This window comes from Papaver somniferum, chromosome 2 (genome assembly GCF_003573695.1).
Source record: "Papaver somniferum cultivar HN1 chromosome 2, ASM357369v1, whole genome shotgun sequence".
NCBI lineage: Eukaryota > Viridiplantae > Streptophyta > Magnoliopsida > Ranunculales > Papaveraceae > Papaver > Papaver somniferum.
The window spans coordinates 72,886,170-72,904,087 of record NC_039359.1 but is presented as its reverse complement, the minus strand read 5'-3'; the positions used below and the strand labels follow the sequence as shown (position 1 = coordinate 72,904,087).

General features: G+C 36.4%; 1 protein-coding gene across 1 annotated transcript; it reads left to right on the top strand.

Moving 5' to 3' along the window:
• Positions 1-6,887: 6,887 nt before the first annotated feature.
• Positions 6,888-13,778, top strand: LOC113351376. The gene is made up of 4 exons (XM_026595373.1): positions 6,888-7,172; positions 12,559-12,684; positions 12,786-13,124; positions 13,278-13,778. Exons 1-4 carry the CDS (start codon positions 6,888-6,890, stop codon positions 13,776-13,778), a joined length of 1,251 nt encoding a protein of 416 aa, XP_026451158.1.
• The last annotated feature ends 4,140 nt before the right edge of the window (positions 13,779-17,918 follow it).

Genomic DNA, 17,918 nt, shown 5'->3' with positions numbered 1-17,918 from the left:
TGGACTTGGGCACTTGGATACTTGCAATAATTCTATTCCTAGATATTTTTAGCACTTTGTAACTTATTTTTATATGATTCACCTATTAGAGGCAAATAATAAGAATAATAGTAATAATGCGAAAATATGCAAGAATAATAGCTTAAACAAGTATGGAATGGGCACTAAAATCATATGAATTATGCACTTATTAAATTCCCACAAACTTAGATTTTGATAGTCTTCGAGCAAACTAAAATAAAACTAATCCTAAATACAACAACTCTCTTTCGTTGAGGATACGGTTACACTTATCTAATGCAACATGCCTTTAAACCCCTAGGTGTCCCTAGTGGACGAGTTATAGTTTCGTGAAGGTTTAAAAGAGGTATAGCACAAAACCTACTCCAATTTCTTTCCTTGGAAGAACACTAAGGACAGACACAAAGAAGAAAGCTAAATAATTATCCTGCGTAGTTCTTTAGCTACAAACAGCCCACATAAATTTCAATCATCAACATAAGCAATTACTTACGTGTGACATTCAACCTGATTGCAAAACTCTACTAAGATAGCCATCGTACTTGTTGCAATGTTAGCCGTAACACCCGCGTATTGAAATCACATGGATAAATAAGAAAATGGAAATAGAATAGTGAAGTCTGCAAATGTTGACTAAGGTGAAAAATGTTACCCACAATACTTGTATGAATATGGTTAAAAGATTCTTATTTATAGCGCAATAGTTGAGAGAAGCACCCATTTAACTCGACAACACGATTAAATACTCTAAGCGCGTGTTTGTGATAGTTCCCTTGGATCCTGCATTCCACGCTTGTTTTAGTGACGGAGACAGGGAGAACGTTTCACACATACTGCTATCCAAGTGTCGAGAACCTCATCAACAGTCTTTTTGACTTGCTAAATAATGATGATATGTTTCACTTGTTTCATCCACTACATGATTAATTCTCATTGATCCTTCATTCCACGCTTGTTTAAGCGACGGAGACAGGGAGAACCTTCTCTTTGTATTGTTAATAATGTTGGTATATGAGGAGGAGCTTTATATATATTTTTGATTTTTGGTTCACTCTTTATGAGTGTAAGAAATTGTCTATGGGGATTTTATAAACTCAACCAATGATTACCTAGCTACAACATCCATGTCAGTACTAGGATCCCACCAAATCACTTATAAAAACATATAACTGCAAAAATAAAATGAAAACGATTCAGTGACGATTAATTGGAAGGACTAATCTTTCAAACAACTACCATGATATTGCTACCATCTGAGGTTCGCATTCAATTGTGAATGTATATAATTAAGGATTGTAGAATGACAAAGTGGGACTCCATCCTTAGCCGTAAGAACTGTTTCAACCTAAAAACGTTTCAAGTGTCATCCTGATGAGTGCCAAATATTGCATATTTCTACACTTTTTTATTGGCAATTAAGTCATCTTTTGCCCTTTAAAATCATATATTATTCCAAATTCTGTATTTTCATTGTTTTCAAGAATAAATACTTTTACTAATTAAATTTGTGTTTCTAGGTACTAAATAAAGCTTGGATGAATAGAAAGAGACAAAAGAGAAGAGAATTGGTGGCAACGAAAGAGAGACAACACAGACTCCCGCTAGAAGGCAGTGAAGAATATTGTTTGCATCTCATCCGCGAGTGAAGAATGTTGTTTGCAAGATCCAAAACTAGGAGTGGGATTGAGATATTATCTTTGAAGAAGCATTGGGCCTGGAAGAAGTGAAAGAGTCCAAACCCATATTTGCACCGAGACATCAACATTTGATACATCCGTTATACACTCTAGCCACCTTCTTTCTCTCCAAAAATCGACCAGAAACATCACCTTCGCCTATCTTCTCTCTCTCACAGAACCAGTACCTTCATTTCACCTCCTTCCATCACTTCCATCCCCGAAAAATCTCTGATCACGGCCACCTTCTCAAGATCCATCAATCAAACCTCCTAATCTCTATCTATCATAACTTTTTATCCAAAACAATAACCCTAGAAAATATGATTGAAGATAGAGTTAGGGTTATCTTCAATCGCTAAAGCAAACATCAAATCAAGAGTTGCAGGTATGAATTGCAGAGGGGGTTCCGAAAACACGTTTTGTGTGAGTGGTTGTTCTCTAAATTATCAAATTCTAGTATTTGAGAAGAAAATGGTATATAAATAGGAGATAATGTTGTGTAACAAGGCATCCAATCTCATTCGGATGAACTAGTTGTCTTAATATAATTGTGTTATCATCTTGTTCATCATGTTCTAAATTTCTCTGCTAGGGTTTAGATGAAACCCTTAATCATATGTTGATATCATTCATATTCATGTTGTTATTCTTGATGTGCTTAAAATGAGTTATGAATGATAGTTAGCTAATTGACCAAATGAGCCTGTGATAAGTTGTACTGTAAGAAGACGGCTTATACTAGGGGTGAGTTAGGGAGATTAACTAATAAATCATCCATTGTAGTTTTCCCTGGACAGGAACAAGAAAATCACTGGAATAAGTATTGCCTTAGCATAGGATTAGGAAGTGGGTTCAACTGCCCTAGTGATCTTTAGCTCTTTGCTTACAATCTGCTCTGCTACTTGTTCACTACCCAATATCTTTGTCATATCGACACCCAAAACAATCATCTTGTCACTGCATGTTTATAATCAGTATAAAAAGACCTTAGAATCAACTCAACACTCACCTTGTCTCTGTGGGATCGACCTGTATTTGCTTTGTCTTTAATAGACGTTGTGCACTTGCAGTTAGACATAGTCGTAGGCTTGTTTACAGACCTACCAAGTTTTTGGCGCCGCTGCCAGGGATTCGGTGGCGGTGTAGTTGATCTTTTGTTCCATCATTCTGATTTCAGTTCAAATTATGTACATATTTTCTTTTGTTCTAGATTATAGCTCGTTTTTAACTTAGTTAACTCAATCATCTCCGTATATAATTTTCATCTCATCTGTGTAAATTTGTTCTGCAGCTTATTAGTAGCTGTAGTTTTTCTTTTAACTTCTGCCATTTTGTTTACCTGCATCTCATATCATTTTATTCTAAAAAAAAAATCAGTTGTTTTCTATTACTTTCTAAGCTGACAGTAGTGTATCCCATTTGTTTACATAATCTGCATTAGTTGTAGCTTCCATTTCAGTCATATACTTGTATTCCTTCAGTCTTTTTGTTAATTTAAGCATTTATGCATCATTATCTTCTAGTGTAACTTAGTATAACTTGTTCCATATCAAGTTTGTTGTTCTCATCATCTGTAGATGTAGCTGTACTGTTAAATTTTCTTTCACTTGCATAAAACTGCATCTGGTTTCAGTTAGGGTAACTGCATCTGAAAAAGCGGGGGTCTAACAACACCACCCAATATTTCGCTTAGTAATCTGTATGGACAAACTCAAATATACTTTTAAGAGAATCAAAAATACACAATCAATTAAAAGTACATCAACGAGTTTATATCTCTCTCTCTTGATTTGATTTTCTCAAACAGAAACTGCGAGTACTAATCAAATACAAGGAATAACTTGGATGGTACCAAAGACCAATATCCAAGGATCAATCAATGTCAATCAACAACCAAAGGTTGGATTACTCTAATTGATGATCTAACGCACAAACTGTATTATTTCAATTATAAAGAGAAAACAATATAATGCGGAAACTGAAATAACACAGACACCAGAATTTTTTGTAAAGAGGAAACCGCAAATGAAGAAAAACCTAGGGATCTAGTCCAGATTGAACACACACTGTATTAAACCGCTACAGACACTAGCCTACTCCAATCTAACTTCGGAATGGACTGTAGTTGAACCCCAATCAGTCTCCCACTGATCCAAGGTACAGTTGTACTCCCTACGCCTCTGATCCCAGCAGGATAATGTGCACTTAATTCCCTTAGCTGATCTCACCCACAACTAAGAGTTTCTACGACCCAAAATCGCAGGCTTTGACAATAAACAAATATGTCTCGCACAGACAAGTCTATCAAAGGATCAATCTGTCTCTCACAGAAAAACCCTAAAGTTTTTGTTCCGTCTTTTGATAATAATCAAGGTGAACAGGAACCAATTGATAATCCGGTCTTATATTCCCGAAGAACAGCCTAGATAAATCAATCACCTCACAACAATCTTAATCGTATGGTAGCGAAACAAGATATTGCGGAATCACAAACAATGAGACGAAGATGTTTGTGACTACTTATTATATCTTTCTTATCGGAGATATTAATCTCAAGCCAATCAATCTGATTATACTCGTAGGATAGAATATGCAAGATCAGATCACACAACTACGGTAAAAGTAGTATCGGTCTCGCTTCACAATCCCAATGAGGTCTTTAAGTCGTTAACCTAGTTTTAGAAGAAGAAAACCAAAGTTTAAAGGAGAATCGACTCTAGCACGCAAACTAGTATCACACGTGAAGTGTGGGGATTAGTTTGCACAGTATTAGATTCTCCTTTATATAGTCTTTCAAATCAGGGTTTCGCCTTGGTCACAAAGCAAACAATATCCCTCGTTAGATGAAAACCTGATTTAGATTCAAGATAATATTTCTCAACCGTTAGATCGAAAACTTAGCTTGTTATACACAAATGAAATGCACGCTTCTAGGTTTGTTAACCGTACCCAAACGTGTATATTGTTGGTTTAACAATAGTTAACCAAAAGGTTAGCCATATGAGCATTTCATACCAACCATATTCGTCTTCACCATAACTAGTTCAAATGACTTCAAATGAACTAGTTAGAGAGTTGTTCAATTGCAAGGAAATCTTATGTACTACGCAAGACACAATTGAAGCAAAGATGATTTGATTCACTTGAATCGGTTCATGAATTATAGACATGGTTTGCAAATTTCATTCCTTAGTCTTTATAAGTTTAAGTTCATAAATCATCTTCAGATATATAACCTTCTTAAGTTCGCACACTAGGTTCGCGGACTTAAGCAACCGGGCAGAGTTTACAAACTCCAGTAGAAAACCTCGGCAAAGACTTTCCACCGATTCGCGGACTGGGTTCGCGGACTGGTACTCACGCAATAAGTTTGTCAACTCCAGCAGAATTTCTCGGGATAAGAAGTTCGGCAGTTCTCGGACTGAGTTCGCGGACTTGGCGACAAGGCATTCTTACGGTTTCTCTTGATCAACAAAGTTCGCAAACTTTGGTTCAAGGGATATGACTCATGCATATATGTGTTTCCACAACAATACTTATGTCTATCATTGGTTATGTAATCTAAACTCTCATTCTAACCATTGAAACATTCTTAGAGGACGTTATACAGTTGTTATACCATTTATCGTCAAAGTAATTTTCAAAATGATTGAAATATATCATGACTTTCGTCACTAGGTAAAGATAAAGGTGGTCGAAGTGAAACGCTTACCAACACATATTTCGAGATATAGATAAGCGAGGTATACTCGGCTCGAAATACCAAATGTGTATAATCTAAGTCTATATATAACATACGACTTTTTGTCTCAAGAAGTAGGAGATAGAGTAGATAGACTTTTGAGTGACAGATAAGTTCAAGTCTTCACATACCTTTTTGTCGAGAAGTTCCACCGGTTCCTTGAGTAGTTATTCTTCTTGTATGATGAATCGCCATGATGTCCTTGAGATCAACTACACTTTATATCCTAGTCCGAGACTTAGCTATAGTAGACTAGAAATCAAGACTTATAGTTTTGATCACTAACATTGACAAACATGCTTGAGATAACAATGCATGCGAGTTCGACCGAGCAATGCTCTAACAGCATCATTGTCTTATATTGTATCTAAATTGAGTTATCTGCATCTGTAAGTAGTTCTGTTGATAGATCAGGTTGTAAATGTGCTAGGTATCTGATGTTTTTAGCTTTCATAAAATGCAGTAAAACCATATGTATATCTCCATTAGTTGGTCATAGTCATCTTTTTGCTGCCTGCAACTTAGCCTTAGGTCGTGCTACAACAGTTAACTCTCAGTGCTTGGTGTATTTATCAGATTAATCTGTATCTAATGCCCTTCTGCTGTTTGTAATTCTTTTAGCCTGTGGGTTTTGTTCTGTAGATTCCCTTATCTCCTTATTGTTTCAATAAGTGTGAATACTCTAATATAACTTAGCTCTTGTAGTAAGTTAAACATTTGGGTCTGCAAGCGTAGTTATAGTTCAAAATCACTTGTCCATCCTTGTATTTTGTACTTGTTCCATTGCAACTGTGCAGTTTCTGATAAGCTTAATCTGCCCTGGTTAACAAATTCAGAAGAATAGTTCAAATCACTATTATGTTGTAGATTCTCCACAGCCAGTTTTAATCAATAGTGATACTTTCCTGTCTTTGCTTCTAGCTGCACAATTCTGAGAACTGAAATTCTTTTATGAGCCATCAGGTACCTGAAACTTCTGTTGTGTAAGCCAAAGAAATGAGAAGAAAGAGTACCAAAACAATTTGTGGAAGTGTCTAAACCTGCTTTTATACCGGCGGTATCGTTCTCGAACCCTGTTATACCTGATATTTGTGTGAATGATCCATAATTGTTTGATAAACTAGCTATCTTGATGAGTATTTTGTATCCCCTGCAACATACAACACCGTTGTGCATGAATCTGTGGTACTTGAGTAGTATGTTTACCCACTGATTCTGTTGAGTCATGTGTGTTATCTAATTTCTGAAACACACTGATTCTATATACACAACCCCGACAAGTTGTTATCTTCTGATTTGTATATTTGTTGCTTGTCTGATTAGTACAACATATCAATTCTATGTGCATCTTTCCTAGTACTATCTTGTGGGTTTTGTTTCCCTGAATTGTGAATTTGTTGTAATTCTGGATTTTATAACATGTTTATTGATATCTTGTCTAGGCTATGATTGTTACCTTTAGCAATCAAACAAATAGACTCGTTAGAATTAGCCAAGAGGAGATTGCTGATATCCCTAGTTCTGAGGTAGACAATCCTGACCAATCTGAGACAATAGGTGAAGAGTTAAACCAGGACCGTAGTATGAAGGAGTACATGTACCCAACTAGGACAAGCCAACACTCTTGCATCATTCTACCAGCTGATGCTGGCCAGTTTGAACTAAAAACAAGCACAATTCATATGTTTCCTATGTTTAAATGGGTTGATGCTGAAAACCCTTTCCACCATGTAAGAGATTTTGAAGATATCTGTGGGACTTTGCTTTTTAACCAAATGTCGGAAGAGTCCATCAAACTGAGACTGTTTCCTTTCTCTTTGAAAGAAAAATCCAAATCTCGGATGCATGCCCTACAACCACAGTCTATTAGAACATGGGATGATCTTACAAAAGAATTTTCAAAAAAAAATTCCCTAACCATAAGACTGCAACAATTCGTCAAAGTCTGAATGGTTTTGTGCAATTAGAAGGTGAGATCTTGGCCAAATATATGGAGAGATTCAGTGAATTATTACTCCAATGTCCTCACCATGGTTTTGAAAAATAGAGACTTGTGCAAATTTTGTATGAAGGCCTAGATGTCAGTACCCGACCCACAGTTGAGTCAATGTGCAATGGTGCATTTATTGACAATAGTGTCAATGAGGCTTGAACTTTCTTAATCGAAGTCGCTGAAAAGACTCAGCAGTGGGAGTTCATCCGTGAACCTAAAAAGACTACCCCTGTAGCTTATGTCCATTAAATTGAGTCCGACTTTGAAGAAAAGGCAAATGTTGCATCCCTAACTAGGAGAGTATAAGCGCTAGAGCTACAGAAGAATGTGAAAACTACTGCCCCTACTCTCCGTGACCAAATTGAAATGGCCACTTGTGCCGCATGCCACAGTTCAGACCACCTAGTGGATAGTTGTCCAGACCTACACGCATTTCAATAATCTAAGGTTGAACATTCTAATGCTTTGTATCATAAGCAAGAGAAAAACCCTTATTCTTAGACTTACAACCTAGGGTGGAGGAATCACCCTAATTTTCCATGTGTTAGAGCATTTCTCGGTTGAACCCACCAAGCGTTGGTATGTCAAGTTTGGTTGTCATTTTTTAGTGAATCAAAACTCATGTTAAGAGTCACTTGATTATGTACTAGAGTCAACTTCGTATAGGTTAGCTTGAAAGTATTAGGATATGAGACATTACAAGTATTGTGAAGACTTGAAGATGTGAAGAAGCAAGGATCTACAACGACAACAATCATCCCTCCACTTGAGGTTAGTGATATTTGACTTGAACTGTTTCGTTACCTAACTATCTTTCAAGTCGTGCATATTGAAAACATAGCATATTTGAACTCTAGATAGACATAGTATTAAGGAATACAATACGAGGTTTATTGCTTAACCATAAACTTTGTAGATAAGACATCTCCATAATCATTAGAATGCTATTGTGATTATGTATGGATATGAGGTGAGGATTTCATCCTAGGGAACAATGTTTTACATGTGTTCTAAGGAAGTAAGTTCATAAACTTTTTTGTGAACCGAAAAGGAAATTGCCAGGTGTTATTGGTTTTGTTATTCATTGCATATCTTATGAACAACCAATATGTGTGATTGAGTATAACTGCTAACAACTTGTTTGTGTTCTTGGTAGAACTATTCACAAAGGCCTGACTTATGTATTGGTATGACTTTTATTAGTGAAACCGATCTTAAGTAATCACCTGAGATGGTATGATCGGGTTTGTGTTATGTATGACCAAATTTAGGAAAGGGGAACCGATCCTACTAAGAGGTGCAGTACATTACAAAGGGGAACCGATCCTTGTATGAGGTGCAACAAGGTTTATAGAAGAAAGGGGAACCGATCCTATGGACATCTGCAACACGTTTTTAGGCAAAGGGGAACCGATCCTATGGACATGTTCAACACATATAAGTTAGATACCATATATATGTGGGGAACCGATCCTAGTACCTAGTCAACCGAATTTTTGGAAAGCTAGTGTGATTACGCACAATACTCACATGGAGGTAGAACCGAAACTTTTTTTGGTAGAACTGTTAAACCCATGATTGTGATTGAATGTTTGTTTGATCAATCACATAGTTCTTGGAAGTCAGATGAACCAATTCTAAACTTGTTTGGAAGTGTGTGATAGACACATTTTTCTGTCCGATTTATCTCGATTCTATATATTGTTAGGGCTCATTTTTGTACTTATTATGGTGTTTTATTTATTTGTAGGTATTTTTGGCTAATAAACATTTTTGGAAAAAATTGGCTCGAAAAGTTGTCGGAAAGCACCCAGAGGACATTTGTTATTCGGACTCTCACTTTGGATAAGGGGTAACCTAATTACTAAGGGGCATCCCATTTCCAGGCAGTTGCTAATCGCACCCCTACTATGGATAAGGGCAAACATCTTCAACATTCAAAAACCAGGATTTTGGCGGGGAAAAAGTGCAGTTAAAGAACAGTTTTGGCAATCGTGATTTGGAGGAGTTTGAGGTCGATTAAACCTCTGATTTTCATAGGATAGACTCCTTATGGGTCTAGGAATCTGATATGGGTGTTTAAATCGAATAGACTGGGCTCAATCAACGGATTTTTCTCACAATAGAAAATATGGAAAGTCACGTGTGTGACCTGTATTAGGGAATTTTAAAGAGATTAAAACGTTGTAAACCTTCCCAAAGATTTGTATCTATCTAAGGAAGAGTTTAGAATAGAAAGGAAAGCTCAGAAACACGTAGAAATCCTAAAACAAGAAATTACCGCAACTTCGCCGTGAAGAGAAGGAAAGAGATTTTGGAAGATTTGAGAGAGATTTAATCGGTATTTTTGATATAAATAGATGTCTTGGGTCATATAGAAGAGGTTTCGAGAGTTTGGGAACCTAAGGAGAGCCAGAGAAGAAGAAATCAGAGCTTTACCAAACTCTGTTTCTGCTGTTGTTGCTGCTGCTGAAGAAGAAGAACGCGAAGAACATTGACGCTCGGTAAACAGTCGCAGAACAGTGTCGTTGTTTAACAGTTGAAGAACATTAAGCTGTTCAGGGCAATCTTATTTTAGGGTCTTAAAATCAGCGACAAAGCAACAGTTTTTCTGTAACAGTTCCATTGTAACAGCTGTTTTGCAACACCAATACACTGTTGCAAACAGTCTGTGTTATTACTTTTCACTATTTTAATCATCTTTTGAGCAACAAACACACATTTTGAGATCATGATTAATATGAGGAGCTAAACCCCATTGCTAAGGCGATAGAGGAAGCTATTTTTCCAACAAAAAGTGGTATATTCTATTTTATCTTTTTATTTGCAATAATTATATGATTATTTGCCTTGAACTATTATTGAATGTGATTTTATTTGAGTGATTCTGATCTATTTTGATGGAGTATGCTTAGTTTTAAGGATTTTGATGCTTCATACTTGGTATTTACAATTATTACTTTTGAAAATCTACTTGTTGCAACATTTTAGAATCAAATTAAACAAGAAAATTGCATAAATATAAGTATTGGTTTAATCACTTTGAACTTGGAAAATAGTGGAATCTTAGCCTCAGTGTTTCTTTTAGTATTGATATCATCTTTGATTGAGTTTGCTATAATTTTTAGTGAGTTTTTTATTTTAATATTAGAATTTAAGTCTAATTAATATCCTTCACAAGTCTGAGAATCGAACCACTTTTACCACTATCTACAAATCACATCAGTGTGGAAAATCGGTTTCAAGGTTGTAAGTGTGAAAGAGAACTTACAAAGTAAGGATGTCGACATACTTTGAACACGTGCTGTGAATGTTTATTTCTTTAATTGTTCAAAGTTATTCCTTAATAACTAAAGGAAGAAAATCCCAGGATCGAAACATAAATAAGTTAAGAATATTTTAATTAAGGTTATTAATTTCATTTTGTAGAGAAATACAAGAATTAGTAATGTGCATTTACTAATTAGATTTTCCGATAAATTTCGATCATTATTTTTGGACAGGGCATTTCCAGGAATTATGGAAACCGAATTTGTGTTTTAATGAATATCTTGAGAATATTTTCGGTTTTGGAAATTCCTTGGTGTCCAAACTTCCTTGTCTATAAATACTTGAAGTTTGCTTTTCTAGCAAACTAATCCTTCATAACAACATACTTCCTCTTTTGTTGTTGTTACTGGTGTAGCTACCTATTCAGAGAGGAGAGTAACCTAATTAGGCGAAATCTATTACGTCCTCTCAGTTTAAAGTCTTCTTTGGGATTGAGAAGCTCTAGCGTGTACCGTTGGCGGGAAATTAGATAATTGCGGTATATCTTTTGTTTTCGATTGATTTGATTGACTAACGGTGGTTGAAATCTGATTGCACCTAGTTTGTTTATGCATGAGGATCTTCTCTTCTGATATAAGATTCACTCAAACTAGTTCAGAGTTTCGATAAGGATCTTTAGACTGTTGTTAGTTCTAAAGACAGTCTTGTGATAATCCATTGTTAACAGATCTCTGTGTGTGATTGATCACAAGAGATTCAAGTGATTGTGTGCAGGTTTTTATTGAAGATTTAGGAAGATTTGAAGACAAAGAAGATATTGAAGATCTGACTTGGGTTTATAATCTTTGGTGTGCACAATACTTGTTTTGGTAAAACAGGATCCAATTAATAATCGGTTTATCCTTGTGGTAGATTGGATTGATTAATTGAGTAGATCGACATCAACACAATTCTTTTGATTAAGAGTGTTGTTGGCTTAATCTTAGACGATTACTTCGGTAATTGAACATAAGATAGATCTAAGGACCCGACGAAGGAGTTTATATTAAGATAAACGGAAGATCCTTTGTCCGACTCATATCACTTGGTTGAATAGAGTTGATACCAAACAGATTTATTGTTCCTTTACTGTTTGGAATACGAACCAAAGTAATTGTTCCAAGTACGTGACTTATTTATAATTTGGAGGCGTGGGAATACAGACGGAACTAGGTGAACTATAGGTTTAGTTGCTTGGTCTCAACTATACGAAGTTCGGTGTAATTTTGTGTAGCGGCTTAATCCTGAGAATATTCAATTCTGGACAAGGTCCCTCGGTTTTTCTGCATTTGCGGTTTCCTCATTACCAAAATATTCCTGTGTCATTTACTTTATATTTCCGCATTATAATTGTTTTATTATAATTAAACTAAATCACACAAACGTTAATTCCTATTTACTTGATAAGCAATCCTATTGTGTTTGGTTAAGTATGAACCTTTCTATCAAGTAAACATACTTCGTTGTTGCATTGTCTCGATCTCGTATCCATAGACGATCACACGAAGTGTGAACCTATTAGTTGTATTGTCTCGACTCATTCCATAGACAATCACTTTCGGAGAAAGGACTTATAGGTAGGAAAAGTTTTAGCTTGTGGTATATTTGGGTACCCTCGCCTTTTCACCACGTTCTAAAGGGCCCGTACAAGGGGGTACAACGAGTAATATCCTACATGCATTTCAAGAATCTAGGGTTAATATTCATATCCTAGAAACCCCCAAGTACAATCACACACACAGTACCCTGTTGAGAAAAGGCCAAACTTTGATGATGGTGTAAACCAAATGAATCAAAATATTTTGCAATATTAGAAGTTAAATGGAAAGAGATTTGCAAGTCTAGAACTCAAATTAGGTCAGATATGTGATGCACTAAATGAGAGAAAAAAGGGTAAACTCCCTAGTCAACCTCAACAAATTCAGAAAAGTGCATTTCAGGCAAGTACGTCTACTTGCAATGAGTCCTCACATAACCAAGTGAATGTTGTCACCACTCTCGTAGTGGTAAAGTTGTTGATAATAATGTAAGTGCATCATAGTCTAATGAGTTTAAATCATACTCGCAATTGCACAAAACACCACAGAAAACACCTAGTGTAGAAAATGAATCTGAACAAGAAAGTGACTCTAAGAATTCTACTAATGTTAATGATTCCTTAACATATTCTGTGCATGTTGCTTCATTTCCACAAAGGCTGGTACAACAAAAAGGGGGTAACCAGTACAACGAGATATTGGAAATGTTTAAACTTGTCAACATAAACATTCCATTTCTCGAAGCAATCAGTCAGACACCCACCTATGCTAAGTTTTTGAAAGATCTGTGCACACAAAAGAGAAAGCTCCATGTGCACAAACGTGGTTTTCTCACTGAGCAGGTAAGTTCCATAATTCAAAAAAAGATCCCAACTAAGTTTAGAGACCCAAGTTTTCCAACCATCTCATGCACCATAGGCGACCATGTGGTCGAAAAGGCTTTACTAGACTTAGGAGGAAGTGTAAATCCATTGCCATACTCTGTGTTTGTGTAGTTAGGTCTTGGGGAGATGAAACCCACTCTTGTTACGCTACAATTAGAGGACAGATCTATCAAAATCCCTCGTGGTATTGTTGAAGATATGTTAATCAAGGTTGATAAATTTTTCTTTCCTGTGGACTTCATTGTATTGGATACTCAGCATGTGCAAAACCCATATAATCACGTTCCTGTCATTTTAGGACATTCTTTCTTGGCAACGTCCAATGCTATCATGAACTGTCGACATGGAGTGTTGAAATTATCTTTTGGTAACATGACTGTCGAACTGAATGTTTTTAACATTAGTCAACAACCCATAGATTGTGATGATGGTGAATTGCATGAGATTAACATGATTGAGAGTCTGATTCAAGACTCATTGCCTGACATCTTATCGGTGGACCCTTTGCAAGCATTTTTAGACAATTTTGACTTGGATCTTTTTGATTTTGAGTACATTAGTGAAGTCCACTCTTTGCTTGAATCTGTACCACCCATGGATATTGTTAAATAGCAGAATGCAGTGGAACCACTTCCACATACTGATGCCGAGTCTGACCCATCTCTTGTCGAAGCCCGATACTTTGAAATATGCATTCTTAGGTTCTTCTGATACTTTGCCTGTTATTATTGCATCATGTTTAAACACAAAACAGGAGAGTGAACTTTTAGAAGTACTTAAAGAGCATAAAGAGGCCTTAGGTTGGACCATCTCATACCTTAAAGGTATAAGTCCTACAATTTTCATGCATCATATAAATCTTGAAGAAAACACTAAACCATCTAGGGAAATGCAAAGGAGACTTAAACCCAACATGAGAGATGTTGTTAAGGGTGAAATTTTGATTCAACACGGTAATATCTTTAAACTAAGGATTTATAGTATGTTTCGCAATTTTCGAAACCTTCCAAAACACCGTTAATTGTCTAACAATCTCCACCTTGTCGATGTTTCAACAAATCTCCACCTCGGTAAAGATTCCACTGATCTAAGACGACCTTCAAACCATGACAATCACCTCAGCATTTAAAAGGACCTCAACGACGAGAAAACTGGATCAAGTACCAACTTAACCCTCCAGATGACCGAAGTCAACAAATCTCGTCCAAACTTCTGCACAAGCTTCTTCTTAGCAGAACAAAACTCCTTCATCTCGAAACTCCAAACTCAATTGCTTCTTAAAGCAATAAAACTGAACTTTCTCTTTGCCATGAGCATATCCCCGAAAACGAATAACGAGACAATAAGTTACCAAACATGTCAAGCTTCACAAAATCACTACATTAGTGAACAAACAAAACAGAGGATCCAAAAGCTGATATACCAAACTTCCGAACTAAACCAGCAACCTCAAACCAAACGGGTTGTGACAAATTAATGTCCTCCACCAAATCTCCAAGCAAGAATGCAATTTCGACTTCGTCGACTAAGTCAAACCTACACACTAAAACTAACAGGACTCGGATAGAAATGTGATTAATTACAGAGGAAAACTTCATAACAATCATACTCTGTCTTGTGCATATCCTTTAGTCAAACTTACCCCAAAAATGTGCACCAGTATGGAACTATTCCAAACAATATCTAGTAATCATCCTTCAAAAAAATGTAAAGACCCAAAATACAGCCAACCGTCTTCTTAACCTTAGGCAACTCCAACAGCTCCCAAGCAACTATCCAAAACGTTGTTGTGCTCACCCATTGTCTTCTTACTCTTAAAGAACCATAATAATTTCTTAAGTAACTATCCAAGACAATAGTGCTAACTTCTCACTCTAAGCTGAGAACCAAAGGATGATAAAACTAAATTGTTGCTGAATAGATTTCTCAAAAGAAATCTTTGATCCTATCTTCTAACGCCTCTGTAATTATTGAAACCGAAATCTCAATATTTGTAGTAGATGAGAAAAGGAACACACTGCTCCACCCAAACCAAAAACTCTCAAATCATCATCACTGCTATAACATAAATCTCTCCAGCGAGAGTTCAAAACTGAGCAAGAATTACAAACACAACTTCTGGAATACCAAAGAAAAAACACATTCTTCAACTCTAACACCAAAACTATTTCCTATTACAAGAAATAAACTTGGAAACCAAATCTTGATTACTTTCCATAAGTACTTCGCCAAATAACAATAGATGATAAAAGGTTCACGAGATAGCACACCGAAACTTCAGCTCCAAACTTGTCCAAGAAACTTGAACAACATGCACTGTGCTTTCTCCAAGTAGTATGAGATAAAATCGCTTTCTACACAAAATAGTAGAATTGTACCTAAACTTATAAAAGTTCCCAAACGATCACTTGTTCCTCCCAAACGGGTCTTCACCTCCAAATTGGAACGTATCAACACTAAAAGACCAACTTGTTTCACAAAACGGTCTTGCACTTCAAACTATTTCGATGATTCTAGAATGTACACTACTAAAATCCTCCGCCTAGAAATCACCGAAAACAAGGTCACAATCTACTTAGCATCTCTCTCAGAAACAGTAGGAAAGATGCCCTAAACACCCAAATGGATGTCACTAAACGTATCATGTATACGTAAGATACCCAAACTTATAGCCACGTTACTCTCTAAAGGTACACGCCCTTTGAAGCTACAACGTTCACAGAAACACAACTAAATAACCCTTTATTCAATCATATGCCTAAGATGCATATTCCATAACTTGTGTTAACAAAATTGTTTCTCATTAAATATCAAGAAACTATAGCTCCACCACAATTGAAATCCTCGTATACGAAGTCCAAAACATACCACGTCTCATCCAACGATCATCACACTTCAACTTAGCACTTCTTGGGAGGTAACCCAATCTCATGCAACACGGTAATATCTTTACTTAACACTTTTGCTTCGAGTGGTAACAATTTCTCCTTCAGGCTTTTAATTTTATCTTTAGAACATTGAGGACAATGTTAGATTTAAGTTTGGGGGTGGGGAAGAACTTTTTAGTTGCATTTTTGAAACTTCTAGCGTCACATAGTATCCGGTTAGCTAAGTTTACATAAGGTTTCTCACTGAAAAGATGGAAATTGGAATTGCTAGGGATAACATTCTTCTGAGACATTAAGAAAAAGACATTGAGATATTTGACATTTAGGAGAGAACTTGTTTCTTTTAGATGGTAACCGTGATGGAAATGCAAGTAGGACAGAAGGAAATGCCAGAAAAACAAAGCAACCCCACAATGTAGTCTTAGTTACTGGATTACGACTCTCTCTCAGTAGAAACTTATCATCATCAACAAGCGGAGCGATATAAAAATCTATGAAGAAAGTTGAAGACATTTAAGGTTTAGAAGCAACAATAGAAAAGAATAGCTCAAAAAATCAAAGTTGAAGATTGAGTTACAAGAGCAAAGAAAATCAAACGATATACTTTGTTGAAGTTCATGATACCACGACATTACAATTTCTGAAGATCCAAGTTCTAAAGTCCTTCTCTAATGGCGATGTAAATTGTTGTCTTTGTTTCAAGAAAAAAGTATATTTAAATTTTGTTTAATAAGGCCATAGGGAAGTAGAAATCTATAAGGAAGTTTCAAGAAAGAAATCGAAGAGAAGAATTAATTGTCAGGGTTCTATGAGGTTCGATAGTTTATCATCAACAGTTGAAGCCGGAGAAGACGTTGTTTCTACTGAGCACTATGAGAGAGTCGAAGAGAGATGCATATTGGTTGCTTTGTTCTTCCGCTTTCCATCTGGCACAAAATATTTCTAGCACTGGTTCAACTCATCACACGTAATTAGTCCAGCCGTGTAGCAGATGTCCCTCTCATTTTTATCTCTCTCCTAATCTTATCTAGCTGTAAAGCGGACGCATCTTACAATGTTTATCTAGCTGTGTAGCGGATATCTCTTTATCTAGCAGTGTTGCGAATGTGTCTCCCCTATTCTTTGTTCATCTTTAGAGATGGCACCTTTAATTTCTCTGCCATTCTAGTTACTTGGAGACAGGTTGAGAATATGTATGTCCTCATAGCTCTTTGGATACTTGTGACCAATTAGAAGTCTTGGTTTTGTGGGTACACCTCTGGTAAACCCTCCCGAGACTATATCTCGGTCACTAGGGCCACCTAGTGAGTTAGGCTTTAATTTTTATTAGTTTTGCTCGAGGACTAGCAAATAATAGGTTTGAGGGTATTTGATAGACACATTTTTGTGTCTGAATTGTCCTCAATGTCTCTATTGCTAGTGCTTGATTTTGTACTTATTATGGTCTTTTTATGTTTGTGTAGGTATTTTTGGAGAAATACACTTGTGTGGAAAAAGTTGCTCGAAAAGTGGTTTTTGCACCCCCGGAGGACACTCGCTAAACAGACCCCTACTTTGGATAAGGGGCATCTTAATTACTAAGGGGCACCCACTTTCTATTCACACCCAAGAATTGTTGAGTGTACCCCGGGTTGCTAAAGGGATGCTGGATTTGGATAAGGGGAAGTCATCTTCTTTATTTGAATTTTGGCGGGAAATTGTGTTCAATGGCAGAATTTAGGGTTTGCGATTTGGACGTGTTTTAGGCGGATTCAATCGCTGAAACTTCTTGGGACGACTGTATTGGACTGAACAGAGATGGTATGTTCTCCGGAATCGAAAAAGCTGGGCTAGATAATCCTCTTGAGGCTAAACAGGGGAGGAT